This window comes from Trachurus japonicus, chromosome 11 (genome assembly GCF_045865225.1).
Source record: "Trachurus japonicus isolate A0001 chromosome 11, Traja_1.0".
Classification (NCBI taxonomy): domain Eukaryota; kingdom Metazoa; phylum Chordata; class Actinopteri; order Carangiformes; family Carangidae; genus Trachurus; species Trachurus japonicus.
Genome location: NC_140917.1, coordinates 20,156,836 through 20,178,433, shown reverse-complemented (window position 1 = coordinate 20,178,433; position 21,598 = coordinate 20,156,836). Strand labels below are relative to the sequence as shown.

Genomic DNA, 21,598 nt, shown 5'->3' with positions numbered 1-21,598 from the left:
ACCTGTCCGTTCCTCACCAGCTCTCGCCACCTTACTATTCAGGCAAGTACAACAACCTAGGGGAAAAAGTTTGAAAAGGCTTGCAATGTAATATCAGCCTTGTGCTATTGCATTTTATCAGAGCACAGGCATACACGTACCCACACCTTGTTTGTCTACGGCTTATATTAATACGCCAGTGCCCGTAGAGATAACGGGGGCATTTCCTATTATGAGCCTGCTTGGGAAAAGGGAAGAGGGAGGTACGCTGTAATTATAAGCAGGACAGACTATCTTCTGTGAGTGTGTGTATCAAACTGCCTCGAAATCAGTGCCAATGTTAGGGTTCATTTTGCAGGAGTTGAAGACTAAGAAAGAAAGAAGGTATTACGAGACACAGGGGAAAGAGCACAAGACGGATGACAAATATAGAAAGAGGAATGGAAAGGAGACAAATTGATGGGAAATGTGAAGAAGTGACACATGGTGATAGAAGGTCAGTGAGGAGGAGGAGGAGGATTGGAATGCAAGTCTAAAAGAGGAAGGACAGGTGAAGAAAGACAGGGAGGTGGGAGGGGAGCGAAGAGAAATAAGGTGGACTGGAGAGAAGTGGAATAAGCTGACAAATAAAAAAAGAGAGGGAAAAAAAGAAAGGCAGAGTGACAGACACAGACAGATGGAGAGAAAAGGTGTAAAGTGGCATCAGCCAGCCGGAGGTCCTCGGTGATGTATTCAAGCCAATCCTGTGGCCGTCCCATTCTCCATCTGACTGCACATAGACAAAGCAAACAACTGCCCCTGTAGAGCACAGACCCTCATCACACTATCAGCTGATATATGTGCATGCATGTCGGACAAATGCAAAATTCACACACACAGACGTCAGAGATCTCACAAACAGTTGCCTCTTTGTGTTTCATCTTTTCATTATCCACAAATCATCGTTGGAGCTTCAGTTATAAAACATCCATTAACAGATATTTTATTTCTCTCCACACTCAACACATGATGCTGAACACCTGACCTCAGAAACACATGACGGCCGCTTCGCACTGACAGAACACTGCCGTACTATATCATAGCGTCTCTATCGCTATAAAACAAACAAGTCAAGATAATCATAATCAGATAAGATTTAATTATCATTTGTTTGCTTTTTATATAAAATGTGATTTGTTTTTGCAAGGATGCCCAGAGAGAAATTCACTGACACAGACACAAGCTCATAGATATTCTTCAAACAACAACAAAAAAAAGAGAGAGGCTCCACGAAATATAGATAAGGCTCACTACATACTGCAGTCCTTTGTGTGCATGTGCACGTATGTGTGTGCATGTACAAGTGTACATTTTTGTATCTGTGTGTGTGTGTACGCGCCTACCCTGCAGTGCTTAAGGCAGCAGAGTTTGAGATGAGGATCCTCCCCTTGGGTGACATTATAGCATCCCACTGCTGCAGTGTTCGAATGTGTGTGTGTGTGTGTGTGTGTGTGTGTGTGTGTGTGTGTGTGTGTGTGTGCGCGCGCTGCATCAGCAAAACTTAACACCAAGGAGAAGGGACAGTCCACACACACACACACACACTGTGTTCACTCAACCATGTGCACTGTCCATTACCTCACCTCACCTCTCCACACACACAGCATGCTGTTAATAATTTGGTCCATGTATTTATTCACAGCTTACTCATCCAGGCACTTGAAGGTGTTACAGGTTGTGTTTATCAAATACAACAACCACACTTCCCACAAATCCTAGGCCTACTGCCTCTGCTTCAGATAGGATGTTGCTACTTGTCCCCTCCCAGTCCTTGGCATCACTCCATTTGACTTGAAGAGCTAGGAGTAACAATAACAGCAGACAGCTGCCCTCCATACTGTAGCAGAGAATGAGCATTCAAACAAGAGAAACTAACATGAACTTGGAATTATTTACAGTACATCAGCAGAACAGCAGCAAAGCTGCATGCAGCAGCTCTCGGCAGAGTGCAATGGTTTGCCAAATCCAACCTGGAGGCACACAGTGTAGAAGCAGCGTAGAGCAGAGCAGACACTGCCAGTCTGCTCAGAAAATGTGTTGTTGGTGCTTTTAATGTTTGCATTAGGGGAGACATGCAGGAAATATACCATGGAGAACAGACAGGAGTACACATCAGAGTTAGCTGACCCAAATCAGTCAAATCATATGGGTCACTACTCGTCCTGGTATCTATGTCTCAGGCAAAACTAAAACGAAAAACCTGTATCTGGAGTAATCTGAGGCTTCTCACAGGAAACACAGGTCCCCGGTGTGTTTCTCAAATATCATTTCTATGCTTCGAGTGTCATAACCTCCACTGCATTGGGTTGGCAACTTGGCAACGGAAGTCTCACTGATATCAGATAAAACAAACTATCTGCATACAGGTAGTCTATGAGTTGTTTCTTTCCTGTACCTTGGAAATGGTAATTTGACATGAAACAGCCTCAGCTCCAGCTCCACTGAGCTTCCTGTTGTATCACACAGCCTTCATGAGGGGATGTAGCTCTAGTTGGCATGGTAGCAGCATTTACACTTTCACCCGTAGCACTTTAAGAACTTGTTTCCGATGTTTGCCGTGTGAGAAATAATCTGGTACTGGAAACAGGGGAAAAACTTGGGTCTTAACAAGCTTCACAGGGGCTTGTGGGGAAACTTTATTACCTTGGATAGGGCCATGCAGGCGAGCTGCAGCTTCCAGTCTTCATGCTCAACTGAGCAAAATCTTGTTGGTATAGTTTTATATGTAGCATGGTATCACCCGAAAGTGATGAAATTAACTGTTCCAACTGTTCAACTGTTGTTTGCATAAAAAATAGTTTGACAGAACAAGTTACTTGCAAGATTTTTACACTAAGATCTGTCTCCATGACGACTGAGTCAGTAGCGCGGATGACGCCTGTGTCATTGGGTTGAAAGCTTCAAATGTAGCTTTAATCTTTCCCTGCATTTCGACAGCGATGTCAGTGTACCAGGAGTCATTTCCCATTCCTAGACCCTGCATGCAGATCCAAACATCAGGGGGTGAATACGTAACGACTTGCATTACCCACAATTCTCAGGGAAGAGGGACTCTGATTTCCCATTACGGCTTCCCCATGGCAATCACAGCTAATCGCATCTGCAGTGTTTACTCGCCGTGAACACGCCGCGCTCTCCCTCGCCCCTCTCTCGTTCTCTCTCGTCGTCTTACTTTGTCCTCACTCTGTCTCACAGCAGCACCGAGGTGAGGTGTGTTTCAGTGCTGTGGTCGAGCGACGCGCAGTCTGCACGCAACACAAACACAGCAGCTGAGCACAAGCTGAAACAGCCTGTTCAACAGCCTGTTATCCACGAGAAAATTGCTAAGGACCACAGTGAGTTCATAATTTAGTGTGTCTGTGTCTGTGTCTGTGCCTGTGTCTGTGCCCGTGTACACTATGCAAGAAAAAGGTAAACATTCATGTTATGTGTGTGTGTAAGTGAAACCTGTGTGTATGTGTGTGTGTGTGGGATCTCAGAGACTATCCTCTAGGTTGGCATTCATGTATGTGCTTGTGTGTTTTTCTGTATCCTGACTGTACACGTAACTGCGTGATTGTGTTAGCCATGTGCTGGTGTATATTGTTTTGTCTGGAAAGTGTGTGTGTAAGTGTGTAAGTGTGTGTGTGTGTGTGTGTGTGTGTGTGTGTGTGTGTGTGTGTGTGTGTGTGTGTGCATTTCTGGGCAGGATCAGGCAGGATTCCAGCAACTGTACGTCAGGACAAACAAGTCTGGTTTTTAACAATGTGCGGCAGCAGGTCTCTTGCACGCACACACACACACTGCAAACACCTTCACATGAGATTTTGCATTCCTGTGGTTGGTATGCTTATACTATAATGAGCTCAGCTGCTATTTGTCCCTAAGGTGTCACCACCTTCGATTAGAAACGCAGCACACACACACACAAAGTTTCCTTCATATCACAAGTTGTTGAGGAAATCCACAGTGATGTCACCACTGATAGGTAAAGGGAATAACACTGAATCATGGCACCTGTTAACTGGCGGGGATATATTAGGCAGCAGGAGAACATATTGTCCTCAAAGTTGATAGAAGAAGGAAAAATAGACAAGTGTAAGGAATGTAGGGGGTCAAACTGCTGAAGAAGTTCATGCTGGTTCTGATAGAGAGGTGTCAGAATAAACAGTACATCGCAGGTTGTTGCGTATTAAGCAGCAAAAGGGACAGGTGGTCATAATGTTACTGTATGCCTGATGGCCGTATATTTCTGAAAAAGCTTCCTATGTTGGGATAAATTGTATTTAATAACATTCTCTACTCATTGTAACAATTTGTCTCTCCAAAGTCTGCACCTTCACAAGAGATTCATTGTGGTTAAACGATTCGATCCATTATTGATTAACCAGAGTAATATTCAACATTTCAGCTCAGCAGAGCGTTAAACAGCTTCCCTGTTTGAGACAAGCGGATATATGAGAATTTCCTGATTTTACTGCATGATGAGGTGTGGAGAAAAAAAACCTGTTGAGAAAGGAGAAACTGTCATCCATCATCAGCCACATGCTGGTCAGTGTTACCATGGGAATTTGCATTTATGAGCCGAACTCAGCTCTAAACCTGCTGCAGATACACAACCTGTCCTGGGGTCCCCTGAGAGTAAGAAGGAGAAGAAGCTGTGGGTGCTCTGATAACTACCACAAATGGGATTTCAAAAAGCATAACAAGTGCCCTTTACACTGTACAGAACAAATGAGAAATCAATCGTGCTCCAGTCAATGCTGTTGAGGAGACCGAGGAGCACCAGTTATAACCCAACCGATGCACTGGAGATCAATATCCTCTTTTTATTATTAGAATTGCACTCTCATTTTTTATTCTCCCCATCGGTCATACCCTCCATCTAATATCTCTTTTCTTGCTTAGTTCCCCTCTTCACTCCTCTCTGATTGAATCTCTTTCATTTCTCACTCAGTCTAAATCATCTCATCTTCAGCGGCAGAGGAGACGAGACCTTTTCGGCGGGCCGTCCCTAATTCAGGTGCGGAGAACAAGCTGTAAAATGACACACAGACAGGCTCATAGAGCAAAAAGACGGATTAAAGACTTCAGATGAATGAGCATCACCAAATCAAAGAGCAAAATGTGAAAATATGCTGAAACCTTTACAACTTACAGGAAACTCATTAAGTTGCATTTTGTTGATGTACAGTTTGGGCTTTTTTTTTTTTTGCAGAAGTGGAAACTTAGCCCCCTGTCACATCAGCCTGTGAATATTTAGTTTATAAACACAACTGGGTGTTTCTAAGTAACAGCTCAGAGGCAACCCCTTTAACCACACCTTGGTCTTGACGGCAGGATGACCAAAGCCTGTGTTAGAGGCTCTCATCATCATGCAGTTCTTCTTTTTTGTGTGCGAAAGCCCACATCATCACCTCAACATATAAGCACAACTATGAGGTCATTTTGTTATTTCCGTGCAAGACTCAAACTGCACCAGTGGTTTTAACATTCAAACATCGTGGGTTTTTTTTTTCTAAGAGACCATGAGAACTTTGCTTTTGGTTATAAAAGAGTCGCATATTAATGTGGATGGATCTACATTACTCACACTTGTTACATTTTTAATAAATATATCGTTTTGTCTTTAGAGTTATTTTGTTGTTATTATATAGTGGTCGCTGGACTAGCCCAGCATTTCCTAGATTCCTGGTTTCCTGGACGCTGCCCGGCGGGTCATGGGAATAACGCCGCCGAATCGCTAGTTGGAATCGTTTATGGTTGGAACTATGACGGTATCTGATCGTCTTCGAACCTCCGACTTTCGTTTTTGATTAATGAAAACATTCCTGGCAGATGCTTTCGCTTTCGTCCGGCTGCCAACGGTCCAATAATTTCACAGTGCGCGCTGAGGCTCATGGGAAATGTAGTGTTAAAACACTTCTGCTTTCCGAACCTCCTCGTAGTCCCTTTAAATTTGAATTTCTCTCATAGCTTTTATCACGTGAAATCCCCTCCTGATCGACGCAGGAGAAAATAATTACATTCAGCTCCTCTACTTCGCACCGTTCCAGATCAATGGGAGAACAAATACTCTTTGCCTCACCAGTGCAAAACAGTATTTTCCACTTTCATAATAGAATCCTGCTCAATCCAAAGCAAGCCTGACATTTAACAAACACTCAGGGCCTTGGTAGTCACAGCAACACGCCCGTCCTCCAGTCTCCATCTTCGGTCTAATTCCCAGAGGTGTGTGTCTCAGATGGACAGGGGGTGTCAAACAGGCCATGCAGGGTAATTGCAAAAACCTGGGGTGCAGAGCCTAACACTTCACTGTTTGCCTACCAATGATGGCGATAGGGTTCTTGCTTGTTAAAGCCTAAGTGAGTGTGAAATGTGTGTAGTCTGCTAAACGGCATCTTGACAGCCTATGATGAAACTCTACTTTCACAGCAGTCAGACAGGGCGTGATTATACTTTATCCTTTGAGCAGCAGGACTCTCAGGCCCAGTACAGCAACATCACTGTGTTCTCTATCAGCCTATCGGACACATTATGGCCCGTTTTAATGAGTAGCCCTCACAATTACAGGCAGCTGTTCGGCCTCACCCCCTCCTGAACAGAAAACAGTTTCAGTCATGCAAATGACTTTCTACAAAGGTCGCTTTACCACAAAGTGCTATGACTCCCACAAGGAGAGTTGAAGCAACCTGCTGTGGTTTAGTCGTCCAGAAACATCTGCAACATGGCTATGAAATGATGCTGTCACCTGACCTACAGGTTCAACAGGTAACATTTACCAGCCATAAACATTAGTAAAAGAACAGGAAGTAGCTAGGACTGTGGACATCATGTAAAAGAAAACAACTGTTTGATTGAGACTGAAGTGTAGCTGTGACTATCTATCTATCTATCTATCTATCTATCTATCTATCTATCTATCTATCTATCTATCTATCTATCTATCTATCTATCATGGCTGACTGATTAATCATATTTTCATCGCGATGTGAACATGCACAAAAGGTTGCCTAAAATGTGATGAGTTCGCCTAAAAATGCGAAGCAGGAGTGAAAATGAATTGATTAATTGTTTAATTCATTGATTATTAAAGTGCAATTTGTTCAATAAAAATATTTTCTTACTCTATTCAGTGTTTTAGGATACCTATTATCAGGGTACCTATTAAAGCAGAAAGATAAGGAACTGTATCGGTTAATATGCATCTATCTATCTATCTATCTATCTATCTATCTATCTATCTATCTATCTATCTATCTATCTATCTATCTATCTATCTATCTATCTATCTATCTATCTATCACAACTGTATAAACCACTGCTTGTCCCCTACCCTCAGATACAGCTGATATTAGTGTGCCAGCAGCAGGCGTATGGCAGCTCCATCGTCATGGTAACAATAATGATGAATGCAAGTTATAGAGGTTGTGTTCAAAACTACTTGGTATTTGAGTGTGGCTCTTAAAAAACTGTTATTGTGCTTTTGGATTTCATCATATGAGCTAATTGTTTTTGTGCGCGCTGCACTTCTACCTTTGCTGGTTGATAAATCCTCTCAGTTACAGGGTGTTTGAACAAAAAGGCTTAACCATTATTAACCCAAACCTGACCAGAGCCTCCTTGGTGCAGTTCGGTGAACTCCTCATTGTGAACGCTCTCAGCCCGTTCGCTCCTCGCCCGTCTCCCCCTCTTACATGCAACAGCTGCAACCTTGTCTCCCTCCAAATACCAGCATTAGCAGCAGGCTATGAATACTCTGGTGCCCACGTTGTCACAAAGCATTTGCCATCCTGCTGTCCCCCTACATTTGCCTCGAACTCAGTCAATCGCTCATGAATGACAGAGATTTAGCCAGATCCAGCTCTGACCCTTTTAACATGTGAGTGTTGTACTACTTAGGACCTATAAATATATTATGATGGCATACAGGGGGAGCACGGAGCAGTGGGCATTTTCAGCTTTTTTTTCCCCCAATTAGTTTCCATGCTGGACATTCGTTGTAGCTGCCATGTGATGCATGGTTGCACATTAACCAATGTAAAACACAATGGAGAAAAAAAACACTTATAGAAGAAGTCAGTGGCATACCAATTTCATTAATGTTTACCACATTACACAAGGATGTGAAGTGATGACAAAGGGAAGCAAAGTGTGTTTGCTGAAGTGAATGTCAACTTCTGTGAAAGCCAGGCTGCTGCAGGGTGGATGGACTGCCAACAGCTCCTATTCAACAACTAAACACATCAGCTCTGACTGGGGGAACGGGAGGGAGGGAGGGAGGGAGGGAGGGGGGACTATTGGTGGCATTTGGCTCTATGTGCCTGTGTGTGTTGTGTGTGTGAAGAGAGTTCTGTGGGGGGAAAAAGGAGAGAACTCAGGGGGAATTGACAGAGTGTGAAAAACGGTGTTTATTTATTTGGCAGGTCAGCAGAGGGGAAATTCTCATTCATTACAGAGCGAGATGGTCGAGGGATTGTGTGTGTGTGTGTGTGTGTGTGTGTGTGTGTGTGTGTGGTTCTGTCTCAGCATGTGTGTGTCTACATCATACATGCACATGCAGTGTGTGTTTGTCCATGCGTATACATATGCACGCCAGCTTGGAGCAATAGGAGAACAGAGGCCATGTACTTGTCAATGTCAATGAGGATAGTGCTGTTTATGCATGTCTGAGGATAACCAGGGGGTGGGAGGGGGGGCTCAGCAGCAGCATCCATACGCACAACCACACATATGTGTGTATACATGTATGTGTGTGTCTCATATGTAGCACATGCATGCGACTACAACCAGTCCATCTGCATCCATGAGAAGAGAAGCTGATTCGTATCTTCAAAAAAACAAGACGGCTGCCTACAGGCGAAACATGCAGGTTCTAGACCAAATAGCCTACATGTAGTTTCAGTCACACTTACTGTAGGATGCCAAACTATAGCTTAATTTCCTGTGTGAACACAGTGCACACACCCACTGTGAAGAAGGAAACACACAAGACGAAACCTCTCTTCCACAAAGAGAAATCAGCCAATACCAAAGGAATAATGGTGAAGGTAACACCAAGGTGACACTGATGTCTTCTCCATTCAATAAACCTCCAGGACTTGTCTCAAACTGAACCTGCTGCAGCATTAAAACATGAAGGCATGCGATATAAAGACACTGAATGCATCAGTGAAGATGAATATGGGTGCAACTGCGTTCAACTGGCAACTTCTCCCCAAGTTGACATTCACTAAATCTGCAGCACCGGCATCACTGCGCTGTTTTAACATTAACACGGAGCAGTTCTTTTTTTTTTTTACCCCCCTGCAGAGGCAACAAGTCCCTGCTGCTCCCGCTTCACTGTCACCGCTACTCACATTTCTTCTGGTTTTCCACTGCGACCGCTGTGAGGCTGCCGCAGTCACTACTATACACTGTCAGTGAAGTTTCCCGACGCAGCAGCAACACGCACATCCTCACACACGCGCATGATAAATGAACAACAAGGAAACAACACAACTTCAGTGTGAAGATATGAAGCGAGCACTTACCAGCCGGAGAGAGGGAGAGAGAGAGCGAGAGGGAGACACACAGAGGGAGAGAGGACTTGTCCACAAATCAGCATTCAGTGGCGGGTTGAGGGGAGAGAAAGTGCTCGGATGAGTCCCGCGCGCGTCTTTATCCTCCCGGTTCCGACGCGTGCCGGTGTCACATCAGACACCTGAGGGTGATGTTGCTGTGTGAAGAGGCCACGCAGAGCGATGCGCACATTTCTGGACGTGAGACACGCCGAGATGTTCAGTTCAGTCTGCTCCGTTCTCTGCGCTCCGCCAGCCAGCCAGCCAGGACGCTGGTGGGAGGAGGAGGAGGAGGAGTGCCTGGAGTACTACAGCCGCGCTAAGGCGTATGGGAAATGTAGTCCGCCGTGATGCCAAAGCTCAGGGCTGGCGTGTGCTTTTAGATATGTAGTGCAGGTTTCTCGTTGAACTCCAGTTTATTCCATCACATTCTCTTTTTTTTCTTTTTCAACACTTTGTTTATTAGTGTGACTGCTGAAGCAGTCACACTATTGTTCTTCTGTTTGGCCATTTTCTTCCGCCTTTTTACGGTCTTCTTCTAGTCCTTCATACTTTGTGCTATTTCAACAATTCATATATCAAAACGTGCAGCTTCTTTTGAACTTTATCGGCATTACTTTTCTCTTTTTAACTATTTATACTTTTTCAAATATTTAACTTTTTCTGATTTTTTTCAGCTTTATAATGTGTGTGTATTGCGTCTAACGAGCAGAGCCAGAGTGGTGTCAGAGTGGAGAGAGGCAAAAAAACATTCTAGAGTTTTTCTGGCTAAACTGTCAGCATGGCCACAAATTAAACTCTAGACAAATTATTTTCTCCAGTTTTGTAGCCACACTTGTCTTCTGGCTAAAATTCTGGTCAAAAATGCAAAGAGACTTAGATAATAATTTTAAATATTTTTTAAATGCAGCCAGGGAGCTCTCTGCTCTCATTAAGCTCAATGCATTTTTTTCACATCAGCAGGAGAAGGAGCTCAACTTTGTAACTTGCTGTTAAGTGCTTTTTAATTCATTTTAATTCACCAAAAAATAGTCACAGGTCACAAAAAAGTCCTCTTCTCACTTGGTGTGGCTAATTTATATTAATTTATTTTTGTTTTAAGCATCATTGAAAAATCTCACATTCATCAAAGTCTCAACCTCTCTTCTTGACAACTCCTCTGTAGTGTAGGGGTTAGGGTAACTGCCTGCCAACCCTAAGGTCACTGGTTCGAATCCAAGGGAAGAATTCTTGTTATGTTATGTTGAATTCTGCTCTCCTCCCCTGCCTTCAATTGGTTACAGGTGTTTGTTATCTCCTTGATTACTCGTACCAGTTTGCAGCACATCATCACATTACAATGAATGACAACAGTCTTGAAAGCAGTGTGCCCTCTGTAGCCGAGTGGCAGAGTAAAGGTTTAGTGATCATATGGTCACGGGTTCGATTCCTGCCTCAGTCATTTCACATCATTGCTTGACTTTTGATTCCAATTATTCAGCTGTCATTGGACAGTCTTTGATTCCTCATAGTATAAAGCTCATTGTAACTCAGGTTCTCTGTGGCCATATGGTTAGTGTGTTAGGTGTTGTGCTATTTCAACAATTCATATATCAAAACGTGCAGCTTTTTTTGAACTTTATCGGCGTTACTTTTCTCTTTTTAACTATTTATACTTTTTAAAATATTTAACTTTTTCTGCAAATTAAACTCTAGACAAATTATTTTCTCCAGTTTTGTAGCCACACTTGTCTTCTGGCTAAAATTCTGGTCAAAAATGCAAAGAGACTTAGATAATAATTTTAAATATTTTTTAAATGCAGCCAGGGAGCTCTCTGCTCTCATTCAGCCCAATGCTGAGAATTCTCCACAACTCTGTCTGAAACATGCTTATGTCTGTGCTCTCTGTGGCGAAGTGGCAGAGTAAAGGTTTATTGATCATGAGGTCATGGGTTCGATTCCTTACTTTTTTTTTTAAGCAGAAGCCAGTGATCCTCTTATCAAAGGTTTTCTTTACCCCTCACATACTGTCTCTGTCTGTAGCCTAGTGGTTAGCTTGCTGGTCTGGAGACCTGAAGGTTGCTGGTTCAATTCTTGCCTCAACAACAATTATAGTGAATTATTTTCCCAGTTGTCCTCTGTTGACTTCTGATAACTTGCTTCATGTTGAAACTGCTGCTCTCAGCCTGAAATTCACAGAAATTTTCATTCTAAGTCATTCAAGCTTGACTCTCAAGCTTTCTTGATGTTGACAGTGTGCAGATCATTAACAGACAACAGTCTCTGCAACTGTGTGTGCACCGTGGCCTAGAGGCAGAGTGGAAGTCTAATGACCATGAGGTTGTGGGTTCGATTCCGACCTTGGTCAAACATTTGTATGGTGATCACTGCTTGCACTATTTGCTAATTCTGCAACAGCGTTCAGTTGCTGTCAGCAGTCACACCATTTCCATTCTTGGAAATGCTTTTTCTAGTTGATTTTTATTATTTGAATAGACAACAAACAAACAATCTCAATAACACAACATCCCTTCGCAAACAACATGCTCACAAGGAAAAAATAAAATAAAATGCACAGTAGGCCTAATAATAATAGATATATAGAAATACATCAAATAAATAATCATTATAAACAGTTTGCACAAACTCATACACAGGAAATTATGTGCAGGAAAGCCTACATAACCCACGCATACACATCCGATATGGGCAAACACACAATACCCAATACACAATAAACTAAGCTTATAAAAATAATTAAATAAATAATTGAAGAGGTTATGGTCTGGCCATTATCATATTCTTCCCCCCTTTCTGGACTGTTTATTCCCTCACATCCACTACTTAAATGAGTAGATCCAAAGGATTATGGGAAATTATGGCACACTTAAAGCAGAAGTAAGCGGAATGTTTGTGTTAATATAAGTCTTAAATAGTTATATCTTCTGACAGCAATCACTTATATAGAGTGTTTGGTCCGAAACACGGGTCTGTCAGTCACTCTGCTCTGCTGTAAGCCGAGGAGAAAACTTCGCGTATACTTCCTTGTATCCTACAACCTTTATCCAATGAGGAGAGAGAACGGCATGAAGGGCTGTGTGTGCAGCCAAGGGATGCGCGTGAATGTGGTGACGTAGGGACGAGGACTAATAGATCCATGACGAGGGCGGGGACTGCTAACTCCATCGGCTGACAAAAAGTTAGCCAAAACGACCGGATCGCTTACTTCTGCTTTAATGTTTTAGGCCTGTTTATTAGGCTACCCATATCCAATTGAAATATCAGAATATCAAAAAAAAAAAGAAAAGAAAAGAAAAAAAAAAGATCATGTATGAAGCTTGTACACTGGCCTTTGGAGTGAAATAAACAAATGTATTGTAGGGCTGTATAAAATAATGTAATTAAAAGTCTCTCTCAAATATGCTCTAGCATGCCTTCATGGAGAATCATTTTGGTTTCATAAAATATAAATTTCAAAATGTGATGATATTTAAACCAGTAGCCTATGAGAATTGAAGACAACAGATGTTTTTCAGTTGGCTATAGTTATGTCTGTGCTTCATGGCTGAAACAGAACGTAACATTAAAAGCTTAGTTAGCAGAGACTCTTTGATAGGGATGGTCGAAGGTTTCATGACAGCAGTAGCAGACTGAGGAGCAGGCAGCATTTCTCTGTTGTTACTGATTCATGAGCTCCACAGGTTTGAGTTAAGTAATATTTAACAAATGGAGAGAGGAATAAAAAAGAGAGAGAAACCTGATTAAAAGTGCGCTGCAGTTTCACTTCTCATCAGTGATAACATGACGCTGTGTTTTTCATACTTCTGAGGACGCCCTTACGACTCCTGGGAGTTCCTGTGAAACGACTGACTGATGTAGTGAATGTAGTTCCAAGTGCTACTTCCTTGCCTACTTTATGGCCTGTTTGTCTCGAGGGGTGGGTGGGTGGTGGTGGTGGTGGTGGTGGCAAGGGGGGAGTGCACCTTTTCTCCAACTGAAAGTGTACCGGTATTTTTCCAAAGAAACCCTGTGGGCGTTCACGCGTACATTGTTGGAGTCTTTCTAAAGTCAGTCTCTCAGTTGTGGCTCTAGGTTTAGGTTTACTGTAACAGTGGTAATATTACAGCAGCTATAGGACTTTCACATTCACACCTTAACTGGGTGTCACCCCATGGTGCGAGGAGCAGATGGTACATGAACTGTAAAATTAACAGTGTTATGACACATGGAACCATGTTATGCTACAGTGGAGGGCACAGCCTATATTTTAACACCAAACAGTTGTACCACAGAAAACGCCTAATACTGTACCAGCATAATGTAAAAATAAAATTTAAAAAAAGACCCATGTTGACCATCCTATTGAACACCTCTGTTTCTCTGAGAAGTCTTTTCACAACTTATTGTGCTGAGACCTTGATAGATGAAATCCAGCAACAAGACAATACCTTTTTTTTTCTTTCGCTGAGGTCAATCGTCCACTTGAGCATTCATTGTTTCAGACTGCCTTCTCTATCTTACAGTGCACAGTGCAACTACTTAAATAAGTGTGTGTGTGTGTGTGTGTGTGTGTATGGGGGGGGGAGAGAGGGTGTGGGGTGTGTATAGGAAATGCTTCTGCCTCTCAGTAGCTGTATGTCTAAATTTAGAGCCCCGTTGACTCCACTGTCCAACTGTCACAGACTGAGTCGGATTGTCGGCCTTTCAGGAAAGAGACTTGAGGCGTGTTTAAGTCGGGAGACATTGTATGAACTTTGAAAACAGGGTGGCTATAAATACCTAGCTATACTGCATAGAGGTCGAGGATACAACTGAAGTGTAGACTGTAGTGTTTTCTCTCTCTTTTCTGGAGATTTGTAAACTTACTGATAAGTTCATTGAGATATAATTAACTGATATTTACTGCAGCTGCTGAAAAGACATGACCAAGAGATAAATACGTGCCCACTTGGTCAAAGTTTCCACTCTGCAAACCAAATTTGACAAACTTCCCTGCATTAAAAAAGAATTGCAAAATAGCTGTTTTGATTTGACGCTCCAGACGCCTCCTCCATTACTCACTCACACACTTATCTCACAGAAACAATTCATGCCTAAATTAAATTTGACTCAAGTGCTAACCCAGTCAAAATTCAAATGCATTTCCATTTCTGACATGTTTTTCATCCTGAAAGGCTTTTGACCTTTTTTCATCTGCAGAGTGCAGGAAGCAGCAGTAGCTGGGGACCATTTTGCGTCCACCCTTGTCTATTTGATTAGGAGAAGTGTCTGTTTGATTGTCTATTTGGAGAGCAGCACCTCCTTTATTGACTTAGTGCCTGACAGACCCCACCACCTCCACCAGCACCACCCCACCCACCCTCGAACATAATTCTGCTCTGTGGCATCGTTTGTCAGGCGATTACAGGAAGGTGCCATATGCACTTTCCCTCTGAGTGTGCGTTAATGAGCTTTGTCATGTCGTCGTGAATGAGATGCTGCTGTTTACTATGTTCTATCACCTATCGTGCATATGGTGTTATTTAAAGAGGGCAAGAGTGCACACATCCAAAGAGGGCTGTGTGCAGGTGCAGGATTAAAAAGTGCAAATTTACAAAAAAAAAGGATAAATAATCTGCACATTGCAGAGGCTCCCTATGATTTTTTATTTAGCAGGCAACGTTTAAACGATTCGATACAAATATCTTCTTCAGGCAGTTTGACAGTAGCTACATTGCTTTTAAACAAGAGGTGGCAATTAGGTAAACCATTACTGTGTGCTTGCATTGATATCTGACATCTACATGAGAGAGCAGGGATGTGGTTGTAACTGGATCCTGGAGAGGTCTGAAGTTAAACCAGCTTTAAGAGAGCCAAAACAAAATGCAAACCAAATTTTGTTGCGGATTTGTAATGTTGCTAAGCAATGAAAACACACATAAATAGCCTATGCCTATCCAGAATGTGGAGGTGGAAATTCATATTTAAACCATTTATAAGTCAAATTGTAGATAAAATCTATAATCTACTGTTTACTTATCAGCTTTTACTAGGCCTAATTCTAAAATGCTGCCCCATCAACTACCTCCAGCAGCAGATTATTTATCCTCTTTTTTCTTTTCTTTTTTTTGTTTCTTTTGTCCCCCCCCCCCCCCAATCAAAATCTTTAATTAACATTTGGAAAAATACAGACATTGAACAATATAAAATGGAGTCATATCAGTACAAATATTACACAAAGTAATAATGAGTAGGCTATATAACAAAATATATTTAAAAAAAAATAAAATACATGTAAATTAAAAATATAAATACAATAAAATAAAATAAATAAGGAAGAAAATAAGTTTTTAAAGTGCAGCAATGTGCTCTCACTGAGGTTATTGATCCTCTGCTGCCCTCTAGTGGCCGGTCTGAGCGCCTCCATCACTCTGTGGCGAGGTTGGAGGTCAGTGCAGAACCAACATGGCCGCCTCCAGTAAAGCGACCGTGGTGCTGAAAGCTGTGAAGACAATAGCGGTTCGGTTCTGTCCGTTCGAGTCCAATGTCCGGTCCACACGGTAAGACAGAAGCGCGTTTGTGTCATTTGAGTCAGGTCTGTGGAGGGGGGAGGAGGACAGGTTAATTAGCAGTTTGTGTTGTGTTTCCCAGACAGCACTCAGTCAGAACGAGTTGGGTTTATTTATCGCTTCAGGTTTTAATTTATCGGATTGAAAAACATGATAATCAATAGTGTTATCGATCCTGAGGTGACTGTAGAGTGGTCTCAGTTCACAGCCACATAAATCTGGTCATGTAGCCTGTGTTTCCTCTACGTGGTGCTGCTAGCCTTCACGTAGCCTAGCAATAAGCTAATATGCTATTTTCTTAAAGGCATAGGCGTTACTGCTGTCACACTCTGCTCAGTCTCTTTCCTTTTGCATTTAGTTATGAACGCATCTCTCTGCTGTTTCTCACCTGGCGTCTGCAGACACACTGCACATAGATGGATATTTACAGAGACACATGATTATGAACACATTTAAAACTGTGCTCCCAACTGTCTGTATGTTGGTGGTTGGTAACAGTGTAATTACTTCATGGATGTAGAATTACTTACGATTGTTTCCTTGCTTCTGTGCAGGAGCATTTCCTGCCCTGGGTATCCTGCCCTATTACAATACCTTTGCACATGTAATTATAAGTGGCACTGAAAAATTATATTCACTAAATATTGATTTCCGAACAATGAGATGCACAAAAATGTTTAAAAAATAAAAAAATATAAAAATTAAAATTAAAAAAATGTTTTTGCCTTGGCATGATGTTATATTTTTTGCGTTGGAAGTCATAATCACTGATCTATTTGTATATAACCAAAAGGCCTGTCGTGATATCAGATTTTCACTACATGATAAATATGGACAAAATAATTTACTATGACAATAACATAAGAAAACCAGTTGAAAATGTAAAAAAGAAACTGTCAAATTAATTTTCAGCTTTGTTTAGGCTAATACGCATTTTTTCCTCCTTTCGAGGCAACTGATTTAGACTCAAATAGTCTAAGGAAGTTAAGAGAGGCTCTGAAACCAAACTACACACAGAGAACAAGTATGAATGGTGAAAGGGAACCAAGGGAACAGTTAAGCAAAAGGTTAACAAGTGACATCAGGATACATGTATCACTACCATGACATCAGCACTTAATTTTATTATTGTCAATTCTGTCACTGTCAATAAAGGTATTTTGAGCCACACCAAGTTAGCAGTATTTATCTGTTTCTGAAGTGTGGGTCACTGTAATTACTCTGAATATAGTTTGGAAGTTTTATGCAAAGAAATAATAAAAATGTTTTTACATGTCATATAACAGGGAGTTTCTGGCCATGGTGGGCTCAGAGAAGGCCAGGTCTACCAACATGAACTGTGAGGTGATGACCACGGTGAAACACGACAAGTCTGAACCAACTGTGGACATAACCTATAGTAAGTATTATCAGACTACATTGATATTTGTGTAGTCAAGGCTAATTATGAAAAAGGGGGTTGTGTAACTACAAATTGAAGCCGACTGACAAAAACAAAGACATCTTGCATCTTTACAGTGCTTCTGTTACATTTTGACATAAGTGACATTCACAGAAATGAGCTACTGAAGAAGAATTTTTTTTGTTTTGTCAATTGACATCAATATAAATTTGACTGTGTTATAGCAAGAAAACAATGCAGATTCCTTCTATGTTATGTCACTATGGGATAGGCAGAACTCAAAGACATCACTGTGACTTGTTCTTTTGTTTTCTTAGATACACACCTATGCATGACTGTATGCAAACATAAATAAACTTAATGCAGCAGTGTAAAAGATGTGATTTTTTATGTTATCCCTGTCATATACATAGAGAGATGAGTAACTCAACAAAAACAGAGAAGTCTGTCAGAGGTAAAGCCCGGCATTGAATGAAAGCAGCCAAACATGTTCACTGACTTTTACTCCGAGTTAACTTTCCCACCTCTGTCTTTGTCTCCCGTATTTCCTATCCACCCAGGTCATTGTAGCACTGTGACTCATCTCATTGTGTCTTTGTTTTTTCCATACTACAGCAGATGGGGAGAGGCTGGTCATGAAGGGGGCAAAGTTGACGAGCAGCGAAATGCTAAGTGCGTTCCAGTCCCGGTGTTTAGCCAAGGACCCGCAGGCAAAAGCTGCAGCAAAGAAGTGATGATGATGAAGATGATGAGTGGAGACTAGACCTATGTTGGATTTATCTGTATTTATCTGTGTACATTATTGGATGTTTATAATAAAAGTATCTAATGTAAACATGTGGGTTCTGGTGTGAATTCACCTTTGGTTCACTGAAGCTGCTCAGTGATGTATTTTGGACAGGAATGATATTGAGTCATTCACTCCTCCTATTGAATCACAATTCCTCCTTTTTTTCTGTTAACATGAACTTTATTACAGTTAATCTAAAAAAAACCCAAATGGACATACTGCATTACTGTTTGTAATTAGAAAAGCCTTAAGCATCCCCATCAGTAATGCTTATTCTCTCCATATAAAAGGCATCTATTGAAATGCTTTAACTGCTAAAAAAATGCTGTGATCAGTAGAGGGTCATGGTGTGTCCTTGCATAATGCGCCATTTTCCTGATAAAAGAGACCATTCCAGCGTTTTAGAGAACATTATGCAAGCTCCAACCTTTGACACAGCAGGCTTACATGTAATTTGGCACAGAGTTTTAGATGTAGCCTCACTGGAAAAAAAAAAAAACCCTTTCACCCAGTCACAGATAACTGAAATCCTGTCCTCTCTGCTAGTTAACCCCTGTTCCATTAGCATCTCTAACTTTTAAGCTTTTCTCCATGGATGGGTTCTTAATACATCAATGCTTTTTACATAGAAAATATATTTTCAATATATTTCTATTACTGTGCCAAAAAAAAATCCATGATTGATTTTGCTATTCATTTCCAAATTCTGTGTTAAGTCACTTCAAAATCCTCCATACAGGAAAATAAAGTTAGTACCACCTCCAAACTAGGGACCCTCTCTAAAATGTTGCATAAATTGCATCCAAATGGTTAATTAGCAAGTCATGTATTAACTCTATCAAATACCACATTTTGCTTAGTGAGATCAAACAACCCAAAAGCTTCTATTTCAAAAAAACCTCTTAATCAGAAATTAGATGCTGGATTTCTATTACGTGACGTGTCAGGCTGTGATTGGTTGCAAGGGCCTGTCAGAATGTCGGGCTGGCCCTTTAAAAACGCTCTGAGCCCGTTCCCACACTTGGAAGCGAGTTGAATCCGGAGTCACTCCACTGACCGGCCCGTTGTTGAGGATATCACACCAAGAGACTGCAAACATGGTTGAAAATTTTGTTGGGACCTGGAAGATGATTTCCAGCGAGAACTTTGATGACTACATGAAGGCGATTGGTAGGCGAGACTTTGTATTATTTGATGACAATAAAAGTAGAATTAACTTGAGAGAGAGAAAAAAAAAACTCTGCATAGGCCATTTGGATTTTTCTCTTCTACACAAATATTTCTAGTGTGTGTGTGTGTGTGTGTTTTTTTTTTTATTATTGTTTTATTTATTTATTAATTTATTTTATTTATTGTCACATTAACTCCACCTTCCCGTTCTGCAGGTGTGGGATTTGCAACCCGGCAGGTGGGGAACCGGACCAAGCCCAATTTGATAGTGACCATCGACGACCAAGGGATTGTATGCATGAAGTCTCAGAGCACCTTCAAAACCACTGAAATCAAGTTCAAGCTCAACGAGCCCTTTGAGGAGACCACCGCCGACGATAGGAAGACAAGGGTTAGTGTGATGTGACGGACAGACACACAAAAAAAACAAACAGCAGGAGTCTGTTGTGTGCAGGAGGTAACGGGTTCTCTCTGTTGTGTGCCTGCAGACCGTGGTGACTCTGGAGAACGGCAAACTTGTGCAGAAACAGAGCTGGGACGGCAAAGAGACGAATATCGAGAGGGAGATCACAGATGGCAAATTAGTAGCAGTAAGTTTTTATTTATTTATTATGCTCTATAACTTATTTATTTATTTACGTGGTCGTAATTGAAGTAAAAACTTTGTCTTAGATGCAGTAGTCTGTAATCATCTTTACTTTTATTTCATTCGTTTTTTTGTTTTGTTTTTAATATCACTCCATAGTTTAACAAAAAGTAGCCTATGCCAAATGTGCAAATGTAATATCATCATGACTTGTTCCTGATGTGCATACACTTGTCTCCACATCTCACTTTAAGAAGTGGGACAAGTTATGTGTTGCTATCTAAAACATATATTTAATAATAATAAAGTTATTGTATTGCTAATGAAACAGTGCGCTTAAGTACCGGTAGCTACTGTAAAGACACAAATCCTTTGAATTCCGTCATATGTCCTTATTTTTGGCAGAGTGCTTGACAGACTGTAAACAATCTGAATATTAGAGAAGCACACACTAAGGACATATCATACATACCTCAGCAATGTGTGATGCATATAACCTAAATTCTTCCCTCTTATCTAAAGCATATGCAGGAACTCTAACTCTTCACCTGCACTTGATTTCTCTCTTTCTCTACAGAAATGCATAATGGGAGACGTGATTGCAGTGAGGACGTACGTGAAGGAGGCGTGATGCGGTCCCGACTCAGCCCACTCCTTTGGACACATTGCTGGATGACAGGCTCAGTTCAATGAGCGTAATACCAAACTAAAGTAATGGTGTGTTCTGCTCTCCTTATTCTTTATCTTCACTGTGTTGCCAAACATCAAATTTCTGTGCCTCTGTTCTCCAACATGACACATTTGGTTTCATTTGGAATTGTTGTGGTGATTTGAATAAAAATGAATGAAAAACTGTCAGAAGTGGTGACTCGTGACTTTATCGTATATATGCGTTGATTGTTGGGTCAGTTTATCAGCTGTTTATTCAAATGTGTCCAAACTCCAGTTATGACTTACTGCCGTGCTCTCCAGTCATTAGAGCATGCTGAGGAATGTTTTGCAATCAAAGTGCTCTAATGGGAACATACCACCCAATCTGACCAGGTGACTTCCTGACCTCGATGGTTTTTTCCCCCATGCTTGGTTAATATTACTGTATTAATTCCACATTCAATCACATTTTCCATCTATTTTGGCTTGTACAGCTTCCTTATTTTGGTTAGAAGACAAAGACAAAAAGAAAAGGGGCTAAAAACATAATCCCCTATGAAACCCTAAGGGTTTTAAGGGTTAAAGGTCAGGAAGCAAACAGTCAGGCATCCTGATGATATATGATGTGTGCTGGCAGGGGCTCCTTGAGGAATGTGAACTCTTTTTTAGAAGTATTGGGAGAATCAAGCACAGAGTTCAGTGAGGAAATGTAGCCCCTCTTCCTTTTTGGGAGGTTGAACATTTCCCATTGCACATGTACTGGCAGCTGTACGTACATGGAGAAACTAAAAGCATTAATGGGTTGTCCCAGTAGACGTCCCCGCCCGTTGGCGACTGGTCAAGTGTGTGTATGTGTGTATGTGTGTGTGTTGAGAGAATCGGGGGGGGTTGGGGATTGTTCCAGAGGCGACAACC

The 21,598-nt window shown here is 41.5% G+C and overlaps 3 protein-coding genes across 3 annotated transcripts in view; 2 read left to right on the top strand and 1 right to left on the bottom strand.

The window, feature by feature from the left end:
- pag1 (phosphoprotein membrane anchor with glycosphingolipid microdomains 1) overlaps nt 1–9,789 on the bottom strand; it is a 52,982-nt gene extending 43,193 nt beyond the window's left edge. The window contains exon 1 of the mRNA XM_085791582.1: nt 9,531–9,789. The gene's annotated coding sequence lies outside the window, so the exon portion shown is untranslated. The remainder of the gene's footprint in view (nt 1–9,530) is intronic.
- A 6,138-nt stretch (nt 9,790–15,927) lies between these two features.
- On the top strand, nt 15,928–18,325 carry mrpl53 (mitochondrial ribosomal protein L53). Its single transcript, XM_085790393.1, has 3 exons — nt 15,928–16,075; nt 17,371–17,483; nt 18,102–18,325. Exons 1-3 carry the CDS (start codon nt 15,981–15,983, stop codon nt 18,218–18,220), a joined length of 327 nt encoding a protein of 108 aa, XP_085646519.1. The 5' UTR covers nt 15,928–15,980; the 3' UTR covers nt 18,221–18,325.
- A 974-nt stretch (nt 18,326–19,299) lies between these two features.
- fabp4a (fatty acid binding protein 4a) lies at nt 19,300–20,893 on the top strand. Its single transcript, XM_085791581.1, has 4 exons — nt 19,300–19,446; nt 19,662–19,837; nt 19,935–20,036; nt 20,610–20,893. Exons 1-4 carry the CDS (start codon nt 19,374–19,376, stop codon nt 20,661–20,663), a joined length of 405 nt encoding a protein of 134 aa, XP_085647707.1. The 5' UTR covers nt 19,300–19,373; the 3' UTR covers nt 20,664–20,893.
- Nucleotides 20,894–21,598: the final 705 nt, after the last annotated feature.

Bases quoted from the DNA above. Each gene is read 5' to 3' on its own strand.
- fabp4a (XM_085791581.1), top strand. From the start codon at position 19,374: ATGGTTGAAAATTTTGTTGGGACCTGGAAGATGATTTCCAGCGAGAAC. The intron at 19,838-19,934 runs GTTAGTGTGATG...GTGTGCCTGCAG, and splicing joins CCGACGATAGGAAGACAAGG to ACCGTGGTGACTCTGGAGAA. The intron at 20,037-20,609 runs GTAAGTTTTTAT...CTTTCTCTACAG, and splicing joins CAGATGGCAAATTAGTAGCA to AAATGCATAATGGGAGACGT.
- mrpl53 (XM_085790393.1), top strand. From the start codon at position 15,981: ATGGCCGCCTCCAGTAAAGCGACCGTGGTGCTGAAAGCTGTGAAGACA. The intron at 16,076-17,370 runs GTAAGACAGAAG...GTCATATAACAG, and splicing joins TCCAATGTCCGGTCCACACG to GGAGTTTCTGGCCATGGTGG. The intron at 17,484-18,101 runs GTAAGTATTATC...TCCATACTACAG, and splicing joins AACTGTGGACATAACCTATA to CAGATGGGGAGAGGCTGGTC.